This window comes from Neodiprion pinetum, chromosome 5 (assembly GCF_021155775.2).
Source record: "Neodiprion pinetum isolate iyNeoPine1 chromosome 5, iyNeoPine1.2, whole genome shotgun sequence".
Classification (NCBI taxonomy): Eukaryota; Metazoa; Arthropoda; class Insecta; order Hymenoptera; family Diprionidae; genus Neodiprion; species Neodiprion pinetum.
In genome coordinates, this window is record NC_060236.1 from 30,474,882 (window position 1) to 30,498,451 (window position 23,570).

At 37.5% G+C, this 23,570-nt stretch overlaps 3 protein-coding genes across 15 annotated transcripts; 2 read left to right on the top strand and 1 right to left on the bottom strand.

The window, feature by feature from the left end:
- The first annotated feature begins 551 nt into the window (after positions 1-551).
- l(2)k05819 (transmembrane protein 94-like protein l(2)k05819) lies at positions 552-11,631 on the top strand. Of its 5 annotated transcripts, none has more exons than XM_046625865.2 (25): positions 552-825; positions 1,702-1,873; positions 2,120-2,254; positions 2,349-2,485; positions 2,656-2,849; positions 3,266-3,733; positions 3,950-4,111; positions 4,277-4,380; positions 4,468-4,559; positions 4,652-4,889; positions 4,979-5,072; positions 5,249-5,463; positions 5,574-5,809; positions 6,067-6,191; positions 6,280-6,428; positions 7,199-7,333; positions 7,816-7,959; positions 8,631-8,775; positions 8,866-9,074; positions 9,177-9,351; positions 9,475-9,720; positions 10,058-10,328; positions 10,426-10,519; positions 10,702-10,863; positions 10,942-11,631. In XM_046625865.2, the coding sequence occupies exons 2-25, from the start codon at positions 1,704-1,706 to the stop codon at positions 11,012-11,014; spliced, it is 4,173 nt and encodes a 1,390-aa protein (XP_046481821.1). In that variant the 5' UTR covers positions 552-825; positions 1,702-1,703; the 3' UTR covers positions 11,015-11,631. The 5 variants fall into 5 exon arrangements, with proteins under 5 accessions (XP_046481821.1, XP_046481819.1, XP_068992179.1 ...); XM_046625863.2 differs by having other exon boundaries at positions 553-825; positions 5,246-5,463; XM_046625864.2 differs by lacking the exon at positions 552-825 and adding an exon at positions 867-995 and having other exon boundaries at positions 5,246-5,463.
- Positions 11,152-22,732, bottom strand: PIG-G (phosphatidylinositol glycan anchor biosynthesis class G). 8 transcript variants are annotated; one of them, XM_046625868.2, is made up of 15 exons: positions 22,631-22,732; positions 22,235-22,377; positions 21,750-21,912; positions 21,452-21,650; positions 21,154-21,363; positions 20,812-21,000; positions 20,325-20,667; positions 19,680-19,876; positions 19,339-19,584; positions 19,083-19,264; positions 18,650-18,831; positions 18,414-18,567; positions 18,034-18,334; positions 17,748-17,914; positions 11,152-17,665 (listed from the first exon to the last, which is right to left on the bottom strand). In XM_046625868.2, exons 2-15 carry the CDS (start codon positions 22,260-22,262, stop codon positions 17,437-17,439), a joined length of 2,790 nt encoding a protein of 929 aa, XP_046481824.1. In that variant the 5' UTR covers positions 22,263-22,377; positions 22,631-22,732; the 3' UTR covers positions 11,152-17,436. The 8 variants fall into 8 exon arrangements, with proteins under 8 accessions (XP_046481824.1, XP_046481823.1, XP_068992182.1 ...); XM_046625867.2 differs by lacking the exon at positions 22,631-22,732 and adding an exon at positions 22,474-22,622; XM_069136081.1 differs by lacking the exon at positions 22,235-22,377.
- LOC124218928 (GPI ethanolamine phosphate transferase 2-like) lies at positions 13,032-17,293 on the top strand. Of its 2 annotated transcripts, none has more exons than XR_011177138.1 (12): positions 13,032-13,244; positions 13,379-13,577; positions 13,659-13,865; positions 13,977-14,165; positions 14,260-14,656; positions 14,738-14,940; positions 15,013-15,261; positions 15,341-15,767; positions 15,861-16,023; positions 16,154-16,204; positions 16,540-16,709; positions 17,044-17,161. XR_011177138.1 is itself a non-coding variant. In XM_069136079.1 (12 exons), the coding sequence occupies exons 1-12, from the start codon at positions 13,096-13,098 to the stop codon at positions 17,291-17,293; spliced, it is 2,898 nt and encodes a 965-aa protein (XP_068992180.1). In that variant the 5' UTR covers positions 13,032-13,095. The 2 variants fall into 2 exon arrangements, 1 of the variants encoding a protein (XP_068992180.1); XM_069136079.1 differs by having other exon boundaries at positions 16,154-16,448; positions 17,044-17,293.
- Positions 22,733-23,570: the final 838 nt, after the last annotated feature.

A 23,570-nucleotide genomic window follows, 5' to 3' on the forward strand; every position in this document is an offset into this window, starting at 1 on the left:
CAACGGAAGATTGGGGGAATAAATTACTATTTTGCAATTTTATAGTTTTTTTTTTTTTTTGCCTTATTATAATTTACTGCATTTCAGGATTCGAATTCAAATTACGAAATAACGGATTTTCGAAACGTGAATCATTACGATAACGTTAACAACTTCAGCCTCGTGCATATCCAGTATTGCTGCTTTATAAAATTATATTTATTCAGATATAAATCAGCTCGCGGCAATAAAATCTGACCTCATGAATACTCGATGTTACAGTTAGATATGAAAATTTTAGATCGATAGATGTATTTAGGAATTTGGACAAACCCTTATGCTTGTTAAGAAATAGCTATCGCAAGTTGTCTGAAAAAAAAAACTTCATTATATAATCGCAATCAAGTTCGACAAGAGTTCGAAATTAGCCAGATACGCGGTTATATAAAAATTTTGCAAATCATGGGAAATTATGTTAACGGTACACGGACCGATGATGCAGTTCCAGTTTGTATTCCTGATCTTGCCTAAAGTCGTGACAAATTTTATGACGTGCTTGCCTCGCGTTTATAGCTTCGATGGGCGGCAGTAAGCACTAAGCACAAAATCGCATGCGCGTATGCCGAGCATCCGTTTGTGATTTGGGGTGGACGGACAGAAAAGGGGTCAAAATATCAAGTGAATTGCAGTGACCGAAGCATCTCGATGTCTGGTAGAGCGACCCGACCATGTCTTTAACCCCGCTAAAACGATTGTCTGATAAAAGAAAAATCGCTACAATTTACGTCCACTGATACCTCTCGGATATCGGACGCATTTACATTCTGTTTTGATGAAACGACGAAGGTAGGTAGAGGCGGTGGGTTACGTAACTTGCGTTCTTAGCGCCTTAACCTCGCTTCGTTTGTTTTGAACTGATCTACTGACAAAATTGCATCAGCTGTCTGGCAATCAGCTGCACTTCCGCTTACGATAATACATTGCTGAGAGCATTAAATACCTCCGAGTACTCATCAGTACGCATTTTTTATTTCCCTCCGTTGCCTTTTTATCATGGTTACGATTAATTCATGTCTTATCTCAATTTCGAGAACAACGCATCATTGTATAGGCATCATAATCAGCGCGATGACTGTTGAAAAATTCCCTTTCAAACTTGCTCGTCAATTGTTTCTCTTCGTGATCATGAATGACGCCGAACTATAAAAGACGTATCACGTGGTTACGGCTAGTTGATTTCTTTTGTTCTGCTTACTAACTGAGCGGAATGAAGATGAATGATCGATCCATTGATAATGAATTTCATTAAACATTTGTTCGGAATTCATTATCTTCTAGATTTTAGCTGCCAAATCACTAACAGTCTAATTGTAAGCTTTATCTCAATTCGAATTTGAATATACATACATGGATACGATTTCTGACTCGAATTTGGAATTCGATTTGGAAATTCGTGCCCGATGCAATTGGAAATAAAATTCAAATCTGAATTCATGCTTGCTCATATTTTAAATTTCCATGTTGAATTTTTATGCCTGGTTTCACTGATGCCAGTTGAAATTGTTCAACATATAAATTTACGGAATATCGGTAGAACGACAGCTTCGACATATACTATCCAGCTTAGTAATACTAGTATTCAAAGTATTTGTCAAATTACTTTAACTAACATGACCGAATCCTGCATTATCTTTAATATTTTCATTATCGATATATTCTCAGATATGGAGGGTGATAGGCGAGATGTCGATGCGGGGATGGAAATGGAAACAGAAAAAAATGAGAGCTTTGCCAAGGATAAATTGGGCCTAACGACAACCGAGGCTCTAGAAATATTGGGAAGCGATATCAGGCGTGTCGTTGATGAATATGAGGCAAACTACAAGAAAAATAGGTACAGATATAAGTGTCTGAAACAAAAGTATAGATCATTAATTTATAGTCTCAGTAGTGGAAAAATTACAGGATTAATTATACTCCACATCGGCATACTTATTCTGATCTCAAAGCACCCAAAGCGAAGCAAAGTTTGTCATACGAGAACGAATGTTTAGTCCCAAATATGGAAAATTGATACAAAGTAGGAATTTTTCGTCTGAATCTTATCACTTATGTTTATTATTATGATTTTCTCGTACAGAATGTACATGGCTTGGCTTAAGGATTCACTTCACCATTGTAGCCAGTACACAACGCTTTGCTGGACATCATCCCTGGCTTTATTATTGAACGCTGTTGCGCTAATCGCGCTCTACTTTGTTGAAAATGAGTTCTGGTTGGTTCCAGTCACTTTAGCCTTGAATTTTCTCACTTTTGCCAATCGTATAATGAAATTTCAACGAATAACAACATTTTTCATATTCATCCAGGTCCAGATCGCTTCTACCCTCTGGGATAATAGTTTGCTGCCTTGTGTCGTTTAATTTTTTTCTAGTCGCTTGCGACAATAAACTTCGTCATCATGAAATATTAAACAGGGTGAAGATTTTGCTTGAACAAATTGAAAGTAAGTATTTTGATCAGGTTTGAATTAATGATGAATATCTAATTTATTCAGATATCGCAAGAAAAAAATTTGTGAGCTTAAAATGATGGATGTAATTCATCTTGTTCATTGTCGTTAACAATAATGATCAACTACAAAGGCTGATTATTGAAATATCCACTAATTTATAGATGCCCAATTCGTGTGCAACTGGAACATACAAAACTACCCTCATTTATGCAGTCCTCTTTCACCATGCCTCACCCTGCAATGGACATATCGAGATGGTCAAGTTGTAAACTTGCCTTGGGCACTGCTCGTCGCTGGAGATGTGATTGTGATTAAGCCAGGGCAGCAAGTTCCGGGTCACTGCATTCCCTACAACGTTAGTTAATTATGACGAAGCTGAACCTAGCAGTCAGAGTTACCAGCAAAACGCGCTAAACTTTTTGGAAATAGAAAAATGCGTTACACTTTTATCCTGATCGTTGTATAAAAGTATCAGGAGTTCAAGGTGTTTCATAAAATTTTAATTTTCAAACTTTGCTATCTTATTCAAATGAACATTAGAATGTTTAGCTGCTAATTCTAGCTGTTAGTTTTAGTCTCGTTTAATTATGAACCTCAAAATAAGTAAACAATTAAATATGAATGAAGAATTTTCCGTTTCACAAAGAGATAAAAAATTACTATCACTAAAAGATAGAAATATCTCATTCAATCATCTCTATGTATCGGAAACCTTGTTACATCCTGTGAGTCGAGTTCCGGATAAAATGACGAAAATTCTAATGATTTCAGGACGAAGGCCCGATCCTCCATGCCAAGGAGGTTTACAGCCCACCTGTTCACAGCGCAAATGAGATATTTTCCAATCCAAAGGCTCGTACGCCTCTGAAAAACAAGATCTACAAACTTCAGGAAACGCCTTACTTGACCAACCTTAGAATGGCTTTGGACCAAGCGTTGGATAGACCAGTTACATATCATAATCGAGAACGTCATCTAGTCATGATTTGTTGCATCGAGCAGTTGGCCTACCCAATTATTTTAATCATCGTATTACTAGTCAACTTATTACGTCATTTGTATCTATCGAAGGACGTCGGCATCGGTCACTGGACTGAAATGTTTTTACTTCAACCGATCGCTGTGACACTTCCTCTCTTACCGCTGGTTTTTCCCGCTGCTTGGCTTGCTTTGAACTGCTTTGGAATGGCCAGGTTTAAGGCCTTATTCAAGTTATACCAGTCTTCAAAAAAGATGCAGGTTCGTTAAGCGAATTAGAATACTAGGAGAGTTATCTTACTCATAAAATGAATTTCACATCACGTTGTACAAAATGATTGATCATTTGTCTCTGAGAAAAATTAACAAACATTGATGTACACTTTTAGATTATGTAATTAATGTGCGTCTGCAAATTACTACTCATGAACAATTCGGCGAAAGACTTAATTGAGATTTAATGAAGTTTCGTTTTAGTTTGTAGATCCCTTTGAGGATGCTGATATTTCTGGACCAAGCAACCCGGAAGTGGTTTACAACTGGTCAGAGGTCAGGCAGTACTTCGTCAATATTTTTGTTGGCAGAGAACACATGATGTCCAGATCTGCCAATATACTTCACGTCCTGGGATCGGTCACTGTATGTTGCTATGCACGGTTAAGTGAAACACGATAAAAATGAACCATATACTTTTCTCCCCCACATAGACGAGTCTTGATCTTTTGACACGTTAATCTTACTTTTGTACTTAAGTTATTATCGCTATGTAAGGTAGAATTTTTTTCCCCACATTTCCGTATCCAGGCATTGTGCTGCGTGGACAAGAAGGGGATATTGTCATGGCCGAATCCAACAGCAGAGAAAGTTTTTTTCCTTCGTAACGCCAGCACTGTGTCTCAAACATCTAGGTGAGTCGTTATTCTGTTCCATTCAATTGTCGTCTTTGACGAAGCACTTTCCACTCACACTTTTAATCATTAAAATTCCCACCACAGTAACGAAAGCATGGAGAAAACTGCCGACCTGCTCTCATCTCACAATGAACAGGGAAAACAGGACACGAATAGAATATCTTATGCGCAACATGGTGAGGCAGTAATTTTTCTTCAATAACTTTTGTATTCTCACATTGCTCAAAGTCTATACTCATTAATTTCTCTCAATAATCCAATTTTTCAGACATGTCACATTCAGTTGCTGAGGTTCTAGATCTGACGCATGATCATGCTCTACCTTTTCGATTGGAGTTCGACGACCACGCTTGGAAGCAGCATATAAATTCGCTCAAACCGTTGGGCTTGGCTATTCTTCTCAATACCTGCAATATGGACACACAAGAACACTATACTCAGTTCTGTTCTCACGTCACTTGCGAAGCTCTCTACAACGAAAATCTTGTCCCTGTTACTAATAGAAGGTGTGTGTTCACGCTCTTGAAGTGTTTAAATTGCGTCTGTGATTTTTATAAAATCTTCAATCCTGCTAATCTGACCTTTCGCTCGATAGATGCTTGTGCGAACTGGCCAAGCAAATCGGATTTCAAGATCAAGCCCAGGAGATATTCAAGCTTGAAGAACAACTTTCGACTTTCAAGCATGTAGTGAGTATCAGTATTGAGATGGATTCTAGAGTTAAGAAAGAATCGAATGTTCTCGAAATGTTACAAATGTAAGAAAGGGTGGGCAGCTACATTTAAGCGAGATTTGAGAAACTGAAAGTTGTTGAATCATGTTGAATAACAATTAAACCAATGCATGTTCGCCATGTTACCAGCAGCCTGAAATGGTGAGAAGAGATATAAAATTTGCTCGGTCGTTGAGCCTCTCGACAAAGTTGAAATTCCCATTCCCGCACATGGTGTCCGTCGTGGTAAGGGAGAGGAGCGGCGGAGGTTTGCAACTGCTGGCCCAAGGAACAGCGGACATAATTTTGGACTCGTGCATCGAATTTTGGGATGGTCACGACTTGTGTCCCTTGTCCGCTAGCGATAGGTAATATGCAATAGACAAGTGTAACGCGAATCCTGAAAAATTCGATCAATCTTGCAGTGAATTTAGCCAGTTTTTATAAATCGGAATATCGTTGTCGTGTTTCGTTGTAGAAAGAAGGTGCAAGACTTCTATCAGCGTACGAGCTTGACGTCCTATTGTACCGCGTTTGCCTATAGACCGCTGACGCGAAGCGTTAACAGCAAATTGTCGGAAATATATTTGGAGATTCCTACAGACAGTAAACATCTGTATACGCCGCATCGAAGCCCAACTCCGCTCCCTTGGGACTTTAGGAATGTTCTAGACCCAAGAGTTAGGGGAGTCCTTGGGCAATTTCATTCGACAGGTAACAGATTCAGAAATATGATATCAGACTTCGAAGATGCATTTGAAACTCTGTGACTTGAATCGTTGGATGTATAAGTAAAACGGCAGAGTTCTAAATGCGTTTAGTAAATAGAGAAACTTCATGTTTGCAAATTAGAAAACATTTCGACTTGCACGTGATTATATCGGGAGGCGGTTTTCGATAAAGGAAAGGAAGCTTAAGCGTATGCATGGTTAATGTAATTGACTAACATAACACCTTGGTACAATTAACAGATTCGCTTTTGTGCAACGAGAATAAAGACGAAGAAGTGAACGACATCGAAGGATGTTTTGATCTTCAATGTAACCAGATTTTCATTGGGATGGTCACAATGCAATATCAAGCACAAACAGACATGGTAAAATCATAATTTTCCACACGTCGACTCTTTTCATTAATTGCACGTTTCTCCGTAAACTATTCATTTGCTATCCATATTTCTTCAGGTACAATTAATTGAACAACTAGAAAGAGCCTGTATAAGATTTGTTCACTTTAGCAAAGAGAATGAATTGAGGTCGAGGGTGTTTTCAGAGAAAATGGGACTCGAAAGTGGGTGGAATTGTCACATTTCACTGTTAAGTGAAAGGGCCAGGTACTGGAATCAACTTATACCGTCATATTGTCATATTATTAATACATAATTTTGCATATTGTGCTTCAATTTCATTTTTTCAACTGCTTTCAATTTCATTTGCATAACTTTACCTTAACAATAATTGTATCAAAAGCGGTCGCTGCCAATTATATATACAGCCACTTATGAATTCTATTTAAAAGAATGTTACTCCAGTATGTTCGGAATTTGAATTGTATAAAACTGAAGGTAATATGTCTTTCAAACATCCAATGCTGTACATTCAAAAATCAATTGAAAATAATTGATCTAACAAATCGTTACCTTGAATCTGTTTTCAATTGTGTTCAAACTAACGTATCTCAATTTGTCAAATATATATTAAGAACTTTCTACAACAAACGATCAGGCTCTGGGAAAGTTTTAATTCGTTGATTGAAATTTTTTCTTGTCCTACTTGCAATCGTTAAACTGATTTTAGTCACTGTTTTTTACCAGTCGCAAATATTCACCACTTTTGAAACATAATTTCATACTTATTAACATACACAAGCATTCATACGGAGACATCCAATACAATAGTACAGGATAAAGCACTTGAGTAGTACCACACTGTTTGTTTGTAAACAACAACAACAACGTACCAATTTATCAATTTTATATTTATAGTCAAGTAATTCTACTCGAGAGCCTTGTTCCAAATTCATACCTCTAGATGTCTATATAATAATTGTTTTCTACGTTTTTAATAAGTGTCTCAATGTGCGTAAATAACACGCCGATATTAGGTCGGATAGTCCTGTGGGTTACTGGGTGAGCCAAGCAGCAGCTATGTTCTCACCCACACCCTCCACTCGATCTCACCAGCATAACCATTCCTGCATGGACGAGGCCAGCCAATTGCTTAACCATATCTCCCCTCGGTATGTCATCTCTATCCCCTACATACCAGTTACTTATCAATCAAACAGTCAATTTTCAAATTGCTGATAATGATTAGCGGTTTTCAATGACAGTACTAAAGTAAAAAGTAAGAATCGAACTTATCGAAATTCCTTGAATCGGAGGCTTTGCACTATGCCTCTAGTAGAAAAGACAAAAATTCGCCATCACGAAACTCTCCACACAGCCTTCACAGCTTCGATATAACGATTTTTTTTTTTTGTCACATTCCCATAAACTAACATCAGTGCCATTATTGCGTTATGAAAAGCGCTCTGAAATCGCGTTCCCGCTATCGTTTATCTTTACTTGTGGATTTTCTCGCAAGAAAAATGAGTTCTTTATATTTACCGAGCCTGTATAAAATACCGTGGTATTGTAAAAACTGTTTGCTTTCAAAATTACGCTCTTTTGAATGGTCTCCGTAATCGGAATCACCTTATGAAATATACTTCAATTGCAGTAGTAACCTGGATAACAGTCGGGCAATGAGCATGTCGGCTCCGAGTGCCATAAACACGGAATTTACCACAGTCAAGTTCGATGACGAAACCACCGAGTGCAATGAGGCAGAGCCAATGCAGCCCAAGAGCGCAATGAGTCATAGGTACTTGTATCTTTGACTCCTTCTCAAAACTCGTTCCAAATAATTGTGATTAATGTGTTAAGAAATTTTCGTCTCTTCAAGCACCAGTAAGACTATAATATGTAGGGGAAATGTTTACATCTGAAATTCTTGCTTCTTGATGGGAAGCCACATAAGACAAGCAAAGCCGTCTAATGAATGATATGCGGATGTGCAAATCATTTTTTTTTTTATTATTTCATAATTCATAATTAATAATTTTCGAATTTTATATTCTTTCAACAATATTCTTCTCGTAAAAAAAAATGATTTGCACATCCGCATATCATTCATTAGACGGCTTTGCTTGTCTTACGTGGCTTCCCGTCAAGAAGCAAGAATTTCAGATGTAAACATTTCACATACACATTATATTCTTACTGGTTCTTGAAGAGACGAAAATTTCTTAACACATACATACCCGGGCACATGAAAACAAAATTCGAAACTCACTGGTGATGAGAGACATTAATGACAACAGAGTCAGGGCGGCTAGGTGGTCTAGTGAAGTAAGTCTCCGGTAAAGCATCTCTAGATGCCAGGTTCGATTCCTGGCTCCGTCGTTAATTTTTCAAAATCACCAAATTTACGAATTTTACATTCTTTCAATTGTGATTAATATTGAAGACTTGCTTAAATTCAAACTTTCACAGGGAGCAGGACACCATGCAAAGTGAGGACAGTGTTCTCGTTCAGAGTGTTGATTTGGGATCAGGGCAAGAAGCTTGGCGCTCATTGAGCTGTCTGACTGATAGCACGGAACAAAGCGCGCCCGTCAATTTTGATATGTCCAACAGAGTAAGTTGCGATAGTTGATGAGTAAAATAAACTGTACAAAACGGATTTGGCCATCTTGCTAATTAACTGTGACTTGCAATTCCTGATCAGGCTAAACTACCTCGTGGCATAGACAAGATAAGGCCACATATCGAACTTATCGACAACGTTCCACTGCTCGTGTCTCTCTTCACAGACTGCAATACCGTAGTTACCCGAGAAATGCTTCATATTATGCAGGATTATGGAGAAGTTGTCTGCGTTCTTGGCTCTTCTGCTAACGCAGAAAACATGCCAATATTCATGCAGGCTGACGCTGGGTGTGTTGCATCTTTTTGCTACTACTGAATTCAGTTGTGTAAATTATACGACGTTAATTTTTTTGTCAATGTTTTATTACGCTGACATTACAACATTTCTAGAGTCGCCGTAGAACCTCTTTATCCTCAAGTCTGTCAGAAAGTGCCAGTTATGATGCCCACGACGGAAGATCAGGGTCCGTCACCTGTCGACCTCAGCAGAACTCTAAATTCCATTTCTTGTTCACTCAGCATTAAACGTGAGGATCCGATTGCCTTGTATCATCTAGTTATGGAGGTACGATTGAAAGGATTCTTGTAACAAACACGTGACAGTTTCACTATTTCCTTCTACTAACAATTTAATTCTAAGTTATTGTATCTTGGCTCTAGATTATAGATGAATTATTTTTTCTCCTAGGCCCGCCACTATATGCAATGTGTCTGGAATTGCGTACAATTTTGGATTTGCTGCGTAGTCACTCTGTCGATGGCACAACTTTTGTCCAGCTTCTTGATGCTGCCGCCACTGTTTTCGGTAGGACAAGTGCTGTGGTTGAGCTGTCTGATTATTCCGCTGTTATCAGTATCGCTGGTTGCGACTCCTACTGATCCGACAATCATGCAAAGAGCTACGGGAAAGAATCAATGCTTAGTTAACGGACAAGTAAGCCAACCGACCTTTCACAACTAATTGAGAGCTCTCAGTCCCATAAAATTCCGCTAGCAAAGTTTTGAGAATAGACGGGAGAATCGTTTTCGGATGAATAATTAAAATAGTGCTGTGCGATTAATCAATTAATAATCGACGGTTTCGATTCATATACCGATTGACCTGCTGAATTATTATGAGGCAACTTCAATTAATCGATTAATCCAAACCGTGAATTAATCGATCATTCGGAAAAATGATTAATTGAAGCTATCGATTAATTGCACAGCACTAAATTAAATCTCTTATAACGTAAGATCAATGCAATGTCTTTCTTTCTACTGATTAACAGGTCGCATTATTCGTCCTCTGGTGTTACGGCAGTAAATTCTTACCAACTGTTATAACAGTGGTTTTGTCTCAGGGTATTTTACTAGCCAATATGTGTTATAAATTTTGGCATATCAATTCCAAGTGTGTTTACGTCTACCCACAACCTACCCCCGCTCCTGTTCTCGGAGCTGACTCTGACATGCCTGTACAATGGGGTGGCTGGGGTTCAGAACCACTTGCTATTCTGCTCGCGCAGCATTTTGCTTTGGTACTAGCAGTCTTACACTTTGGTGAGTAAGAATCGTTCGATCTGATGCCTGTGTCAACGCTTTCGGCATTGAATAACGCCAAACAGAATTTACAATTCGTTTTGTATTATCCTTGCAGTTACGATATCTATCAGTTTTGTGCACCGTGAATATTCCGTTTGGAGAAAGCAGCCGATAAAAAACTGGACATGGCTTCTCACCACCCTCATCGTGTAAGTGCTCCACTTGTTTAAGTTGTTGTAAAAACGAATCGTATCTATGCATACGAGGCATTATTCCACATGTGCATTCAAAGTCAAGTTTTACTCCGACTCGCTAACAATTTGTACACTTTTTCCGTACCATCTGATTTTTAATATTAGCAGTATCAACAGATTGACTCATTTTTTTCCAGACTTGGCGCACAGGCCATTTTTTCCGGAATAATATTTTGGCAATTTTGGACGGAAGAGTCCAAAAGGTTTGATAACTTTCAACTTCAATTGCCACTGTTTTTCCTCTTTTCCGTTCCCCTCATTTTCGCGATAAATGAACTAGTAAAATGGCAAGAAATCAAGTAAGTTTTCTTTCTTCTTTACGCAAAATATGAATGCATCAAATTAAAATGATCACTAATTCTTTTTTAATCTTTTAGAGCGAACGTGAGATATCAAAAGAGGGCCAGATTGGAATTTGGAACAAAACTCGGGATGAATTCGCCGTTCTAATGGAATATTGCCAATTTATAATATTTTTTTTTGTAATTTGTAAATACGGTACCCAATTAAGTGTCGTAAGTTCTGAAGTACTTACCTGAATCCCTCAGAACGGGCGATCGATTTTATTTAGAAAATTTTTGCAAATCTTTTCTCCAAACCAACCACATACTGCCGTCTTTCTATAAATAATTAATTACCAGCTGTACATAATACTGCGTAATCTTCAAGGATTGCGTCATATCCGCGGGGTCCTCGCACCAATTCTCGTCATAATTTCTGACTTTGCGGTTTGCGTTTTTCTCGTAATTCGAAGAAATATCGGCATACCTTGACACAAGTTTGCCTGGCATTTTTTTTCCAGAATCCTCATTCTATCGAAATACACCCGTTCGATATAATAAAAACTGCACAATTGACCTTTTTCCCATAGATGATCTGAAAGGTTTTCACAAAGGTAATGATCGAATAAAAATAAATGGCTGTGTTTGAAGAAATTGTAAAACAATATCAAAATTATTGGCAGAAGGACCCATGTGCGAAGGGAAAATATTTACATAGATTTTCTTTCAGTAACAAAAAAAAAAAAAATAATTGTAAAATAATAATAAGTATATATACCTATCCAGTCATGATTAGGTATAATAGTAAATGAATAACATGAACAGGGAAGATAATTGTACACTTATATTTTTATATAATCCGCATCACATTTGAAGATTTGACAATGCTGGCATGCTTAGTGCAGTGAGTTCATTTATTTAACTATCATAATATACATACATACATACTATTAAATAATTTGTACAACATACTCGTACATAAAATGAATTCTGGTACACAAGCAAACGACCTTCTTTTACATCGAACTGTTGGCATTAGTTTTTTCACATATGTTTTTTTCAAGGCTTAGCACAATTTTCATTTGCCGCCGCGTCGCGTCACGAAATGCCTGATATATAAGATACTACTTGCAACAGTTCTAAATTACGTATTAATATACATAGCAACATATAAATATTTTATCTTGAGGTTATCTGGTAATTATTTACGCTGAACAATCACTTCAAGGATATTTTATTGATATTATTTCACGGACGATTACGTGCATTACATTTTGTCATATTAGTCAGTGCTTCGTACGAATGAAAATCACTAGCACTTATACTTTAAGGGTATGATTGATATTGGTCTTGCGATCAATTTGACATTTCGTTATACTTTGTCGATAGGCGAACATGTTTGTACTTAATTTATAGTTTGTATATAATATATAAGTAAAAGAAAAAAAGAGTGAAAAAGTTTTTTTTAACAAAGAAAAAGAACTAAGTGTGAGAGTGACGCCAAAGTTAACTGTGTACCAATTTGTGTATTAATCAAACAGTTGTTAGGTCTAATAATCAGCGTGATCCGTATAATAAGGAATATAGGTGGCGCTAAATGAGATTGTTGTTCACAGTTATAATTTACGTTTGTTAATTCTTGTTGCAGGCATGAAATTACTGAATGTAAAATAGGAATTATAGTTTATTCTGCTCCTCGGTCACAATGATTACAATTTTAATTTTAGTTTGTATACTATCTAGATACTGACAGGGTTCTGTGAATCTGTTTATTTTTTTATTACTTAATTTCATACTTTTCTTTTTTTTTTTCCACCCTTAGTCATCCAATTTTAAATCTGCCATAAAACTGTACAACAATTCAGTTTTACTATCTTGCACAATGCATTTGGAACGATCTAATTAATCTCACAGGATCGTAACAGATCTGCGGCATTTATTCAAAGTACACACTGCATTAATAATTTAATTCTTGTGTAAATAAAAAAAAAAGTATGTGTATAAATTTGTGTCACCCAAATTATATTCTTTACAAGTTCGATTTTATTGAGAAATTTAATTCATCAACACGCTGTACGTTATATCTTTTTATTAACAATTGATGTCCCTGCTATCCAGCTGTCATTTATACTTTTAACAATTCTAAACAGCTTGGTTATACTCAATTTACAGTTACTGGCACGTTGACTGACTGATGAAAATATTGATATAGTTTTAAACAGCCTTGTTCGACAGTCCTATTACAGTAAAATGTTGAACGAAAAATGTGTGTTTCTCTACACGATATTCTCCGGATTGATAGCGCTGTGCATCTTTCTTTATGGCTATGTGCCGGTATTTTCATCACAGATTAACGCAGCTAGCCGTCAAGATTTGCCAACTAAAATCGATGGCTCAAGGTTACTATGCCCTGATCCTGTATAATTTTGCATTCATTCTGTGTCGACAAAAGTTAGATCAGCCAAACCTGAAACAAATGGATCATCGGATCGATAAATATTGTCATTTTGCTGATGGCATTTTCCTTTTTCAGTATCGACCCAGAGCGCATCTACCATTCAGACGTCCAAAAGCTGGTTATACTAATCATTGACTCTTTGAGCATCGACTTTTTCACTGATTATAGCATCAAGAAGAATCTACCTCACGTTACACGACTCATTGATCGGGGAGACGCATGCCTCGTTCCATACAACGTGCCTTCACCGACAACAACCATTCGAAAGATTAAAGTTTGAATTGGTTGAATCTCTAGTAATTGAATGGAGTTGTAAATGTAGAAAAAGTAATCGTTAATCTGCAATTTTTTTTAGGCTCTTGCCACTGGCACGAGATCCTCGTTCATAGAATCGATTCTCACGTTCAGTGTGGAAGAATTGGAAATGGATAGCATCTTCCGTCAGGCAATGGACAATAAGCTTCAACTTATCCTGCATGGACCTGAAACTTGGAAACAACTATTTCCGGACTCTTTTCTCCGCTTCAAAACGATCGATACCCTAATTTTTGACTACTCTGAGGTGAAAATTGGGAAATAATTTTTAGACAGAATCTAGTTAAGATCAAGGATATTATTTACTCGTCTTATAATTAACGATGAATAGTAGTAGTCGCTCGAATTTTTCTGCTAGGCTGATGCCAATGTGACTAAAACTTTGGGTGCTGAGGTGGATAAAAATGATTGGAATTGGCTTCTGCTTCACTACTTGGGTCTTAAAACTTTGGGGTTCAATCGCAATTCAAACTCAAAACAAGTCTCAATCAAGTTGCGAGAACTGGATGCTGCCATCAAGTTTACACACTCAAAGCTGACTGCTCAAGTACTTTCGTCTCTCCCTAATTACCATTTCGCAACGTTACCTTCACTTTCACTCTGAGCGCAATTGCTTAAATGAAGCCCCATTTTCGTCACAGGGAAGTAACTACAGAATCATAATTGTTGGAGATACAGGCATGGGAATGCTTAACGTACCCTCAAATCCAAATGAAAATCTCGGAACACTTGCTCCCTACATTGTGATCGGAACGCATTGTCGAAATTTTGGGTATGCATCAATCAACCCGATCATAACAATTGGTTTACATTATTTATCGCATTTGCACAGTCCTTCGAAATTTATGGGCGAAAATGATCTGGCGCCAACGCTTGCAGTACTGACAGGCCTTCCGATACCATCGTCGAGTTATGGCTCCCTAAATTCTGTCTTCTTGAATGAGTTGAGCGACGAACAATTGTTGTATGCATTGCATTATAACACTGCCAGACTGATGAACTTGACATCAAAATTGGGCATAAAATATATCGATGACCGTAAGTAATTTTTCGATGCCTGTAATGATTGTAAAATCACTCCCAGGATTTAATTTTTATTTTATTTATCTTTCCGATCAGCTGCTTATGTGCTTTTTGAAAATGCGATTAAACAGCATGGACGGTACTTGAGAAGTGTAAACTTGCGCAACCAGTTCCAGTTACGAAATACAATAAGAATTTTATACACCAAAACAACGGAATACTTGTCCGAACGTATAAATGATTTCTTAAACACCTCGGATGTACCCATTCAATATTTGGCATTTGTCTTGATATTTGAGGTAACTGTGATGAACTTTTGTCAGCTGTAAATCAGATCGGAATCAAATGATATTATAGTTACTGTATTACAGGCTGTGATTATTCTTGTAAATCAAATGGACGAAAATACTGCGAACAGAAAATTCAACTTTTTTGTCATATTCATAACAAATCTGATGATACTGACTTGGGTACTAGCGACAGGAATGTCTAAGCGAGGCACATCGTTTATTTACATGACTACTGCGAAGGGTTTTGTCATTGCAAATGTTGCAGTGCTAATGTGTTGCAACTCTTACATTATGGGTACACAGAAGAGCTTTTTGACGAGATTATTTTCCGTGAGTAATGCTTTTGCAAAATTGATTCCCATAACGCTTTTAATTGTCCTGCTACTGTTTTATTCGATTAATAATCCAGGCTAGTACAGAAGTGGCGGAGAATTCCAAAGAGTCCATCGATACCATATCGTCAAGAATTCAATTGGCCACATCCAAGCACAAAAACATGAATTTGCTGCTGGTGTTTCTTATGTCAGGAACAATTGTTCATGCAACAAGTTTGCTCGAACTGAGTTACATAAAGCAAGAAAAATGGGTTTGGTTCTTTCTGTGGACTTCCATGTGTTTTTTCATCATCTACAAGCACATTGGAACAATATATCAAAGCGAAACTCCTGAAACCAGTCACGAGCTCTTGAACGAATCGCAAAATGTTAAACACGGAGTTATCACTGTAGTTTCTTCCATTTTAATCATGCACAGAACAATCATGGCTTACACGACAGTCGATAATTGGGTGTCGCATAACGATAATCGCTTGTGCACATCTCTTTGCTTGATTTTAGGTACATGCCATTTGAACGTATCCATACAACTTCACCGTTACTTTTTACGAGAAACAAATGATTAACAAAAAGTTTTTGCAATTATTGACGCAGGTCTTGTGCTGCTAGGATTTACTTGTAGCATTTATTACGAGCCCTTCACATCTGCAGTCGATAAATTCATCACACGCATCCTGCTCGGTCTTATATGCTGTTCAATATACGCATTGAACGCTGCTCAAGGGAATGTGCTTCTCCCAAAATATCCAGAATCAGAGTGAGGTTCCTTTTAATTAAATTTGTTTAACAATACATAGACTGCGTCGAATAGTGTCCATTTAATGATGCAAAATGAAATAAGATTAAAAAAAACTGCCGTTATTGTTGCCCTGTGTAATTTTTTTCAGTGGCGCACTGGAGATATTGTTTTTTTGGTTGACGTGGATATCCATCATGGGGTATGGGATTGGATTCTGTACGATACAAACCTGTTGCAAAGGAATGTCGAGTAGCAAACAACTGATCGCAGTAGCGATAACATGCTGGGCATGTTTTACAGCCTTGCTTACTCGCTCTCATAAAGTGCTGCTGATATCCGTGGAGATGTTATTTGGCCAGGCAATAAGCGATGTTTTTAAAAAGCACAATCAATGTTCGATTCTTTCTCACGTATGGCTGGGCCATTTGTTTTTTCACCATCAGGCGAGTCATTAACTAATAGGAATCATTCAGTTACATTATTTAGTACGTCTATATTTTACCGAGAATGTTAATCTGACGCTGTTTCACTTAGGGATACACATACAGCCTCGATAGCATCGATATGGCTACTGGACTGTTATTTTCAAAAAAGATGTGCACTTTGATGTATGAAGTACTTCTGGTCATAAATACTTTTTCTGCACCTGTTCTATCATACCTCATTTGCATCCATGGAATGCTGAGTAACAATTCCAAGACAAGGTGGGTAATAAAATAGTTTATGCTTTGGTCACTTATGTTATTTACATTATGGCGATGTTTACCATCTTGCTACTAACTCGCAGTAAAAAGAAAGTTCGCGTCATGTTAGAAGAAAATTCTTTTATTCATCATATCAGGTAATTCGTTGTCTTTGGTTCTCGGAACTCTGAATTAATTTCACTTCTTAGGTAACTAATTTATATTTTGGTAACTTTTACAATACTGAGTTGTTAATTTGGCAATGCAACGAATAAGTTTTTTTTCTTGCAAATCACAGACTAAAAAAGATGAATAATAGGAGTAAAGTGATGTAAAAAATTGTAAACCTTCACAGCACGTCGCAGGGAATCTTGGAGGTAAACATGATTTTTGGATACTGTCGTTTTTTTCTGATGGCGGTATACCTCCTGGGAATGTTTGTCCATCGTCACAACGAGTGGTTGTGGAGTATTTTGAGTCCAAAGCTTCTCTACGAAATAGTTTACACTTTTCTGATTGCCTTCGTCATGATAAGTGCTCAAGTTACCGGGCTGTTACACGATCTAAGTGTGAAGCTACGCATGCCTTTTACAGAACCCATGTAGATATTGAGGTAACGGTTTGGTACAAACGATATTAGAGGCGTAATTCAATCTACTTAATAACAGTAAACGTCTTTTGAAATTGTACGTCAGATAATAAATATAAACATACTTACAGATTTCATATAAATATTGCACAAAATCGGCTAATACTCGTTAATTTTGTCATGTAAAATAAAAGTAGCGTTCATTGTTAACATTACAATATACATTACCATACAGTACATCGCCTCGTATAAAAGTTTCGGCGAAAATACGGTCCAAATGAATAAATGGTATCTTTGAATACTAACTACTATTGTGTACACAGCTAACGGAAGTAATCTAAACGCGGCGTACAGTCTATTTATCTCAATCACGTCGTCCAGCGATTTTCTAAAGAAATAAAACGTATGTGAATATTTGCAAATTATTCAAATGAAACAGCTTTCATTTTTACGATTAAACAGGTACTCACGGATTTTCATTTTCACATGTGACGACATACAGAAGTGTGAGATAGGCCAAAACTGGTGCAGAATATGTATTGATGACTAGAAAAAGTCCCGTAATGTAAATATTGTACGATTCTACTCCCACGTAGCCCGCAGCAATGTCAATAGTGGATAAATTATTGGAGTTACCCTGTAATAAGAAGGGAACAGTGAATATATTTTTTTTTTATTTGTGATTGCATAAGGTTTTGCAGCTTACTGATATAAATAATGCAACGAATTCAATCCAATTTTTATAGTCTAACGTACCTGATAAAAGTAGAACACATTGCCCAGCCAGTAAAAGATGTGGATAATGATATCACGATTTTGATAGCCCCTCAACGCAACGTATATCACAATACTGGACAATATCTGAATCGGCAACAATACGACGTTATACGGTCTGTGTAACATTGTTGAAGCCATGACCCAGGATTCTATGACGAACCGCAGAAGTAGGGACAAAAAATTTCTTCTACTTCTCCGTATCGTACTCCCCAATCTAAACACAGCGCAAGTTGAAAAGACCAGCATCAAGCACCAGAAAAATTGCGCCTCAACAATTCCCCTGCAAAATGAATAATTATTACCGTTGTGTTTCCCTTTTCTTTACATTAGTGAAAAATAATTTAAGAAGACTTGCTCACTTGGAGGTTGGATAGAATGGAATCCTCAATACTGCTTCAGTTCCCATGTGCCGAAGATACACGCAAACAGCGAGAGCAATATACAGCGTCAAAGAGTACGTTTTATATTTTATTTCCTCATGGGTGTGTCCGATCCAAACGAGAATTGAAAGGGCTAAAATTGTTTGTTCAAAATATAATTATACTCAATGCTAGGAATTGGTAATGAAGCTTTTTGGTACCGAACAAATGATTACCAGAGATTAGCAGCACGGACATGTTTATTTTGCTTTCTTGTTGCTGAAGCCAATTGGCGATATCGGGCAAGTGGGCATACATATCTCCGGTGCTATTCAGCTGCCTGAGTACCGAGTGAGCCAATAAACACAGGAACAGTTTCATAGAAATATTTGCTTGGAGAGAATGTCTGTAAAAATATCTGTGGTTGACATGAAATTTGCATTAATTATCAGGCTGATGTTTAAATGAAGAATATATTGGACGAATTACAATCCAAAATGTGGAAGTCAAGTCTATTTTGTAAATCAGTGTACCGACTGTAAATGGTGCAAATAGATTTCTCAGAAGATCGAAAACGTTGAAAATATTTTGTAGCAATACAGTAATTAACTTCTTTGCCATCTGCACAGATATAGACTCTATTCAATGGTGCGAGCCTGTATATGTTACCTTGGCGATTGTGCAATGAGGGATTTACCGATCTTGTACAACAATAGAATACAGAACGTAGTCCAAAAAAAGTACCAGGTACGGTGTTCTTCCTCAACGAAACTACTGCTACTGAAACTCAGAGCATGAATGATGATACCCATTATTAATAGACACTGTGTAGTTCCTTTACTTTTCAGAACCTAAAAATTCACGTAATACTGTTCACTTTGACATATTACCGGATTGATTATCTCAAAGGAATGAACTTTCATACCTGTACTAAACTATCAGCAGAGAACCTGCGCTTTGTACACAAGTAACAGTTTCCAAATAATATTACAACGATGACCATGAGAATTAAGTTACTGTTTGTATCGTTCGACAAAAGCAACGATTCGCTTGAACCTTCCCATAAGTAATCGACTGATGTCCAAAGAATTACGTTGATTATCAGAAAGCCGTATATCTTTCTAGGAGTAATACTCGTATCCTGCTGCGTATTCGTTATAATGTACAGCACCTATTCGTTGTACAAAAATTAAAGAGAACTTGTTAAAAATAATATAATTGTTTTGTTGGTGGTGAAGATGGTAATTTTTTTGGTGAAAAACTCACATGAAACATGAAAAACATTGCGATTGTCATGACGTGAAGGTCATATTTGGTCATGCTGCTGGTAAGTTTATTTCTCATCCCTCTAAGAGCAGCAGTATATAAGAATACGATTTCATCCACAGTTTCATTTGTCAGTCCATTTGTTTCCAGCCAAGCTGTATGTAACTTTATGGCATTTGAATATTTTTCATAAGCTCCTGCGATAAGCTTTTATTTAGTCAAGTTGTTAGTGAAACAGAAATATTAAAAAGAAACAAAAGATATTACAAAAAAGCTGTTACTAGCGCCGCTATGTATTAATTTTATATAAATGTAAAAAAGTATGATCAACGATCTCAGCCGATCCTTCAAATATTAAACAAATTTTTCATTTTCCATTTCATTATCAGAGCACGACTCGAACTTTTGAACTGAAAAGTTGAATTCGTATTAAACAAGATTTGATGAATCTCCAATGATTTTTTGCTGTTCCCTACTTAACTAGTGTTTAAAAATTCGGACAGGTTCAATAATGATTCTCGAACCGCATTGAAAAGGGCAAAAATCGAGTCAAGGATCAAAATTATCACTACGTGCCGCCAATTTTAGGGCACTTTAGTTTCAGATTAGAACACATGAAGAAGGAATGATTTGAAGGTGTCTTACCAGAAGCTTGGAATCCAGTAAGCCTTTTAAAGTGATTGAAAACTTGTTTGGCATTGTAGTAAAGACTGAAGAGCTTTCTTGACGTGGACAGTTCTCTCAAGACATTCAACGAGATACTTCCTAGACTCGACGCCGGTATTGGGATACCCAGCATCACTGCAAGGGTACTGCTTACGTCTATCTGATCCATCTGAACGGGCTGATCATCGTTTCCAGGACAAGATGCACCGATTGCTACAAAAGGTACCAGAGTTTCTTGAGGTGTGTTTCCACCATGACCACCCGAGTCCTTCATCCCGTGATCTCCGCAAACGATAAATAACGTGGACTCATTTTGGGAGTGCTAAAATATCATCTATCAATTAAAAAACAATACCAGCATAAGTATCGAACAGTATCTGCTCCAGAAAACTTTGCAGCAAAATTGTGATAAGCGAAGATAAATGAGTGATTAGCTCGAAAGATTCGATTACTTATAAAGACGTACCCAGTGCACAACTTTGGCGTTAATTCTACCGATTATCTCATCCATTTCTCTCAATTTCGGTTTTATCAGAGGACTTTGAGGCCCTCCTATGTGCCCGATATGATCCAACCCGAGATAGTGCAGCACCATAATGGTCCAATCGTCTTTATTCAACTCGCCATCGATGTGGCGTGTCACGTTATCGTCTACCTGAATTTAATCGAATTTGTGTATTCCGAACGAGTGTGTGCTTCAAGAAAGAAGAAGAAATTCCAAAAATTGAATGAAGACAGTTTGGTTTTTTGACCAAAAGGATGGCATAAACACACGAAATAATTATGTAACCCACTAATTCATCCTCACCTCTGTATAATCTGTGACAAAGAATGACGTGGTTCCGTCATGCCGGTCAAATATACCAGGAAACAACCTTAACCAGGTATCGTCCCCGAAGAATACTAATTTATGACCATGGTTTTTGGCCTGCAATAAAAGACTGTCACCCGATATGCTCGTGCTGCCAAAATTCAATACCACATCCACAAATGTTGGCGCAGTTCCTGTCGTTATGGCCTGAAAATTTGATAAGTCATTTTCCTGATGCTGTAAGTCAGTTTTACCACTTTTTATCAGTGAGCGAATTGCCGCCTGACGCCGGTACCTTTATCCTGGGCATGGTGACTGTAGGAGAGCCGACCTTAGCTTGAAGAAGACACGCCGAGTCGTTTTGTATCAAGCTCCGTGTGATTGGCATACCGGCTTGTCCGATGGGTCCAGCAACAAAATCCCACCTCATTCCGTCGATCACCATGAAAATTAACCTACTTATCATAGGTTTGTACAACAGCTCGTTGTTCACTCTAGAGACAGATGTTCAAAATTTCAGCTCCATTAAGTTGGTGAAAATCTGCCAGCAAAAAAAATGAAGAGACATATTTCTATCACTGATAATTGTCTACCTGATATGTTCAACATGATCTGGAACGTCCTTGAAGCTGGCGATACCAGCATCCAGAAGTTGCAGTGGGAAGAAGCCGTACAGGAATAACAGAGCGGAGAAGAGGGTGACGAACATCGCATAGAACAAGGTACAGCAGTCGAGGGAAAATCGTGACGTTCCATCTGGAAGAAGACAGCTAATCAGAGATTGCTAATTTTTGAGTTGTTAAAATACTGCAAAATTTTTTAGAGAATTTTTTACTCGGCAATTATTCATGACGGCATGTAGGTAAATATACGGTGATAATAACAATAATGATTGTCGTAGGTTTTGAATGAATTCTCAAGACCAGCATGCACCAGCTATTCCTAAAACGGTGGATGAGTTTGATTTCTGAATAAAAGTGCGGCGCAGTCACTACAGAATCGATTGAGAATTTATATCAATGGCAAAGTTGATTATTCGCGGTTTGAGAGTACACGAATATCGCAATAACGAGCTAACCTCTTTTGCTCCGTTCATGGGGCGTCATTCTGTTGAAAATGATAACTCACTATTGATTCAGTGTCGCTCCGCTTATTTTGACACACGAATCAAAATCGGTCCATATTATTTTTATTATTTTGGAAGGGATCAGGAATCTGCATCTAAAATATAAATGATATGTCACATGGTCAATTGAAGTCAAGGAGGTGAACGTGTTGAACGTGATGAAATACGACAATCTTAGATAACAGACGCACTGGTTCGCTACAATCATTCAGAAATTCTAAATTGTTCGTAATTTCATTGAATAACCGTGCACATATAATTGCACCGTAATTGCAAGATTCGTTTGAAAAGCGCATGTGGCATTGCCGAGCTCAACAATTTTCTCGTTCTGTCGATGCATGTCTATACATTTCGTAATTCTATTCGCCACAGAGATCCAGTGTGAAAAGGATAATTAATTCTTCAATTAATATTCCATCGGTTAAGTAGGGTTGTGACCATTGTGACATTATTTTAAGGTTATGTAGTACTCCTAACTCTACCGATCGAGTGAGTCGCCCATTTTTCCCCACGAGCAAACGATAAGGATAGTTGGGCGCCAGATGCATTAGCGTCAAATTTTAGGTAATTAAAAGAAAAGAAAAGAGAAGGAAAGATATGATTAGGTTCTATACGAAGGTTTACATAGTTCGCTCAGTATAGACAAAAAATGGTAGAGGCGAGGGCTCGTATCTTAGTACATGCTCTAAGGGTCGTATCCAATAGATAAAACGCAGGAAAAGCAAGTAATAGTATCAAGCTTATTAAGAAGATGCAAAAAAATTAAATACAGTCAAAGATTTCAAGAAAATTTTCTGCAGCCAAAGAAAGATGTGAGAGACAGGTATTCGTGTGAGAAGCGACAAATAGATATGGTTATAGTTCGCGATACTATTACTCTGAGTCGTAACAATCAGCAAGGTTTACAGCAACCGGTTATCGATAGGCTAGCATGCAATAACAATACGACATCACTTAATGTCAACGTCAACAATTCAAGTGAAAACAGTGTAACATATCCAGAGAAAACCGCGTATAAATTCAGAAGATATTGCCAAAATGACGGCACTCAAAAAAGAGTGCTCCGATTTTCACAAAAAAATCTTCACTTCTTACGGCCCGGAGAAACGATCTATACATTATCTATACATATATTATTAAAGTTCGAAGGTGGAAATTTCGGATGTGGGATCGAGAATCGCGCTCCGCAAATTTCGACCACCAAATTCTCTACCTCCTGGATCCTGCGCTCTAGGTCCTTTACCTTCGACTTCCAGGACTCGCGTTCCGTAGTATTTATTATAAATTA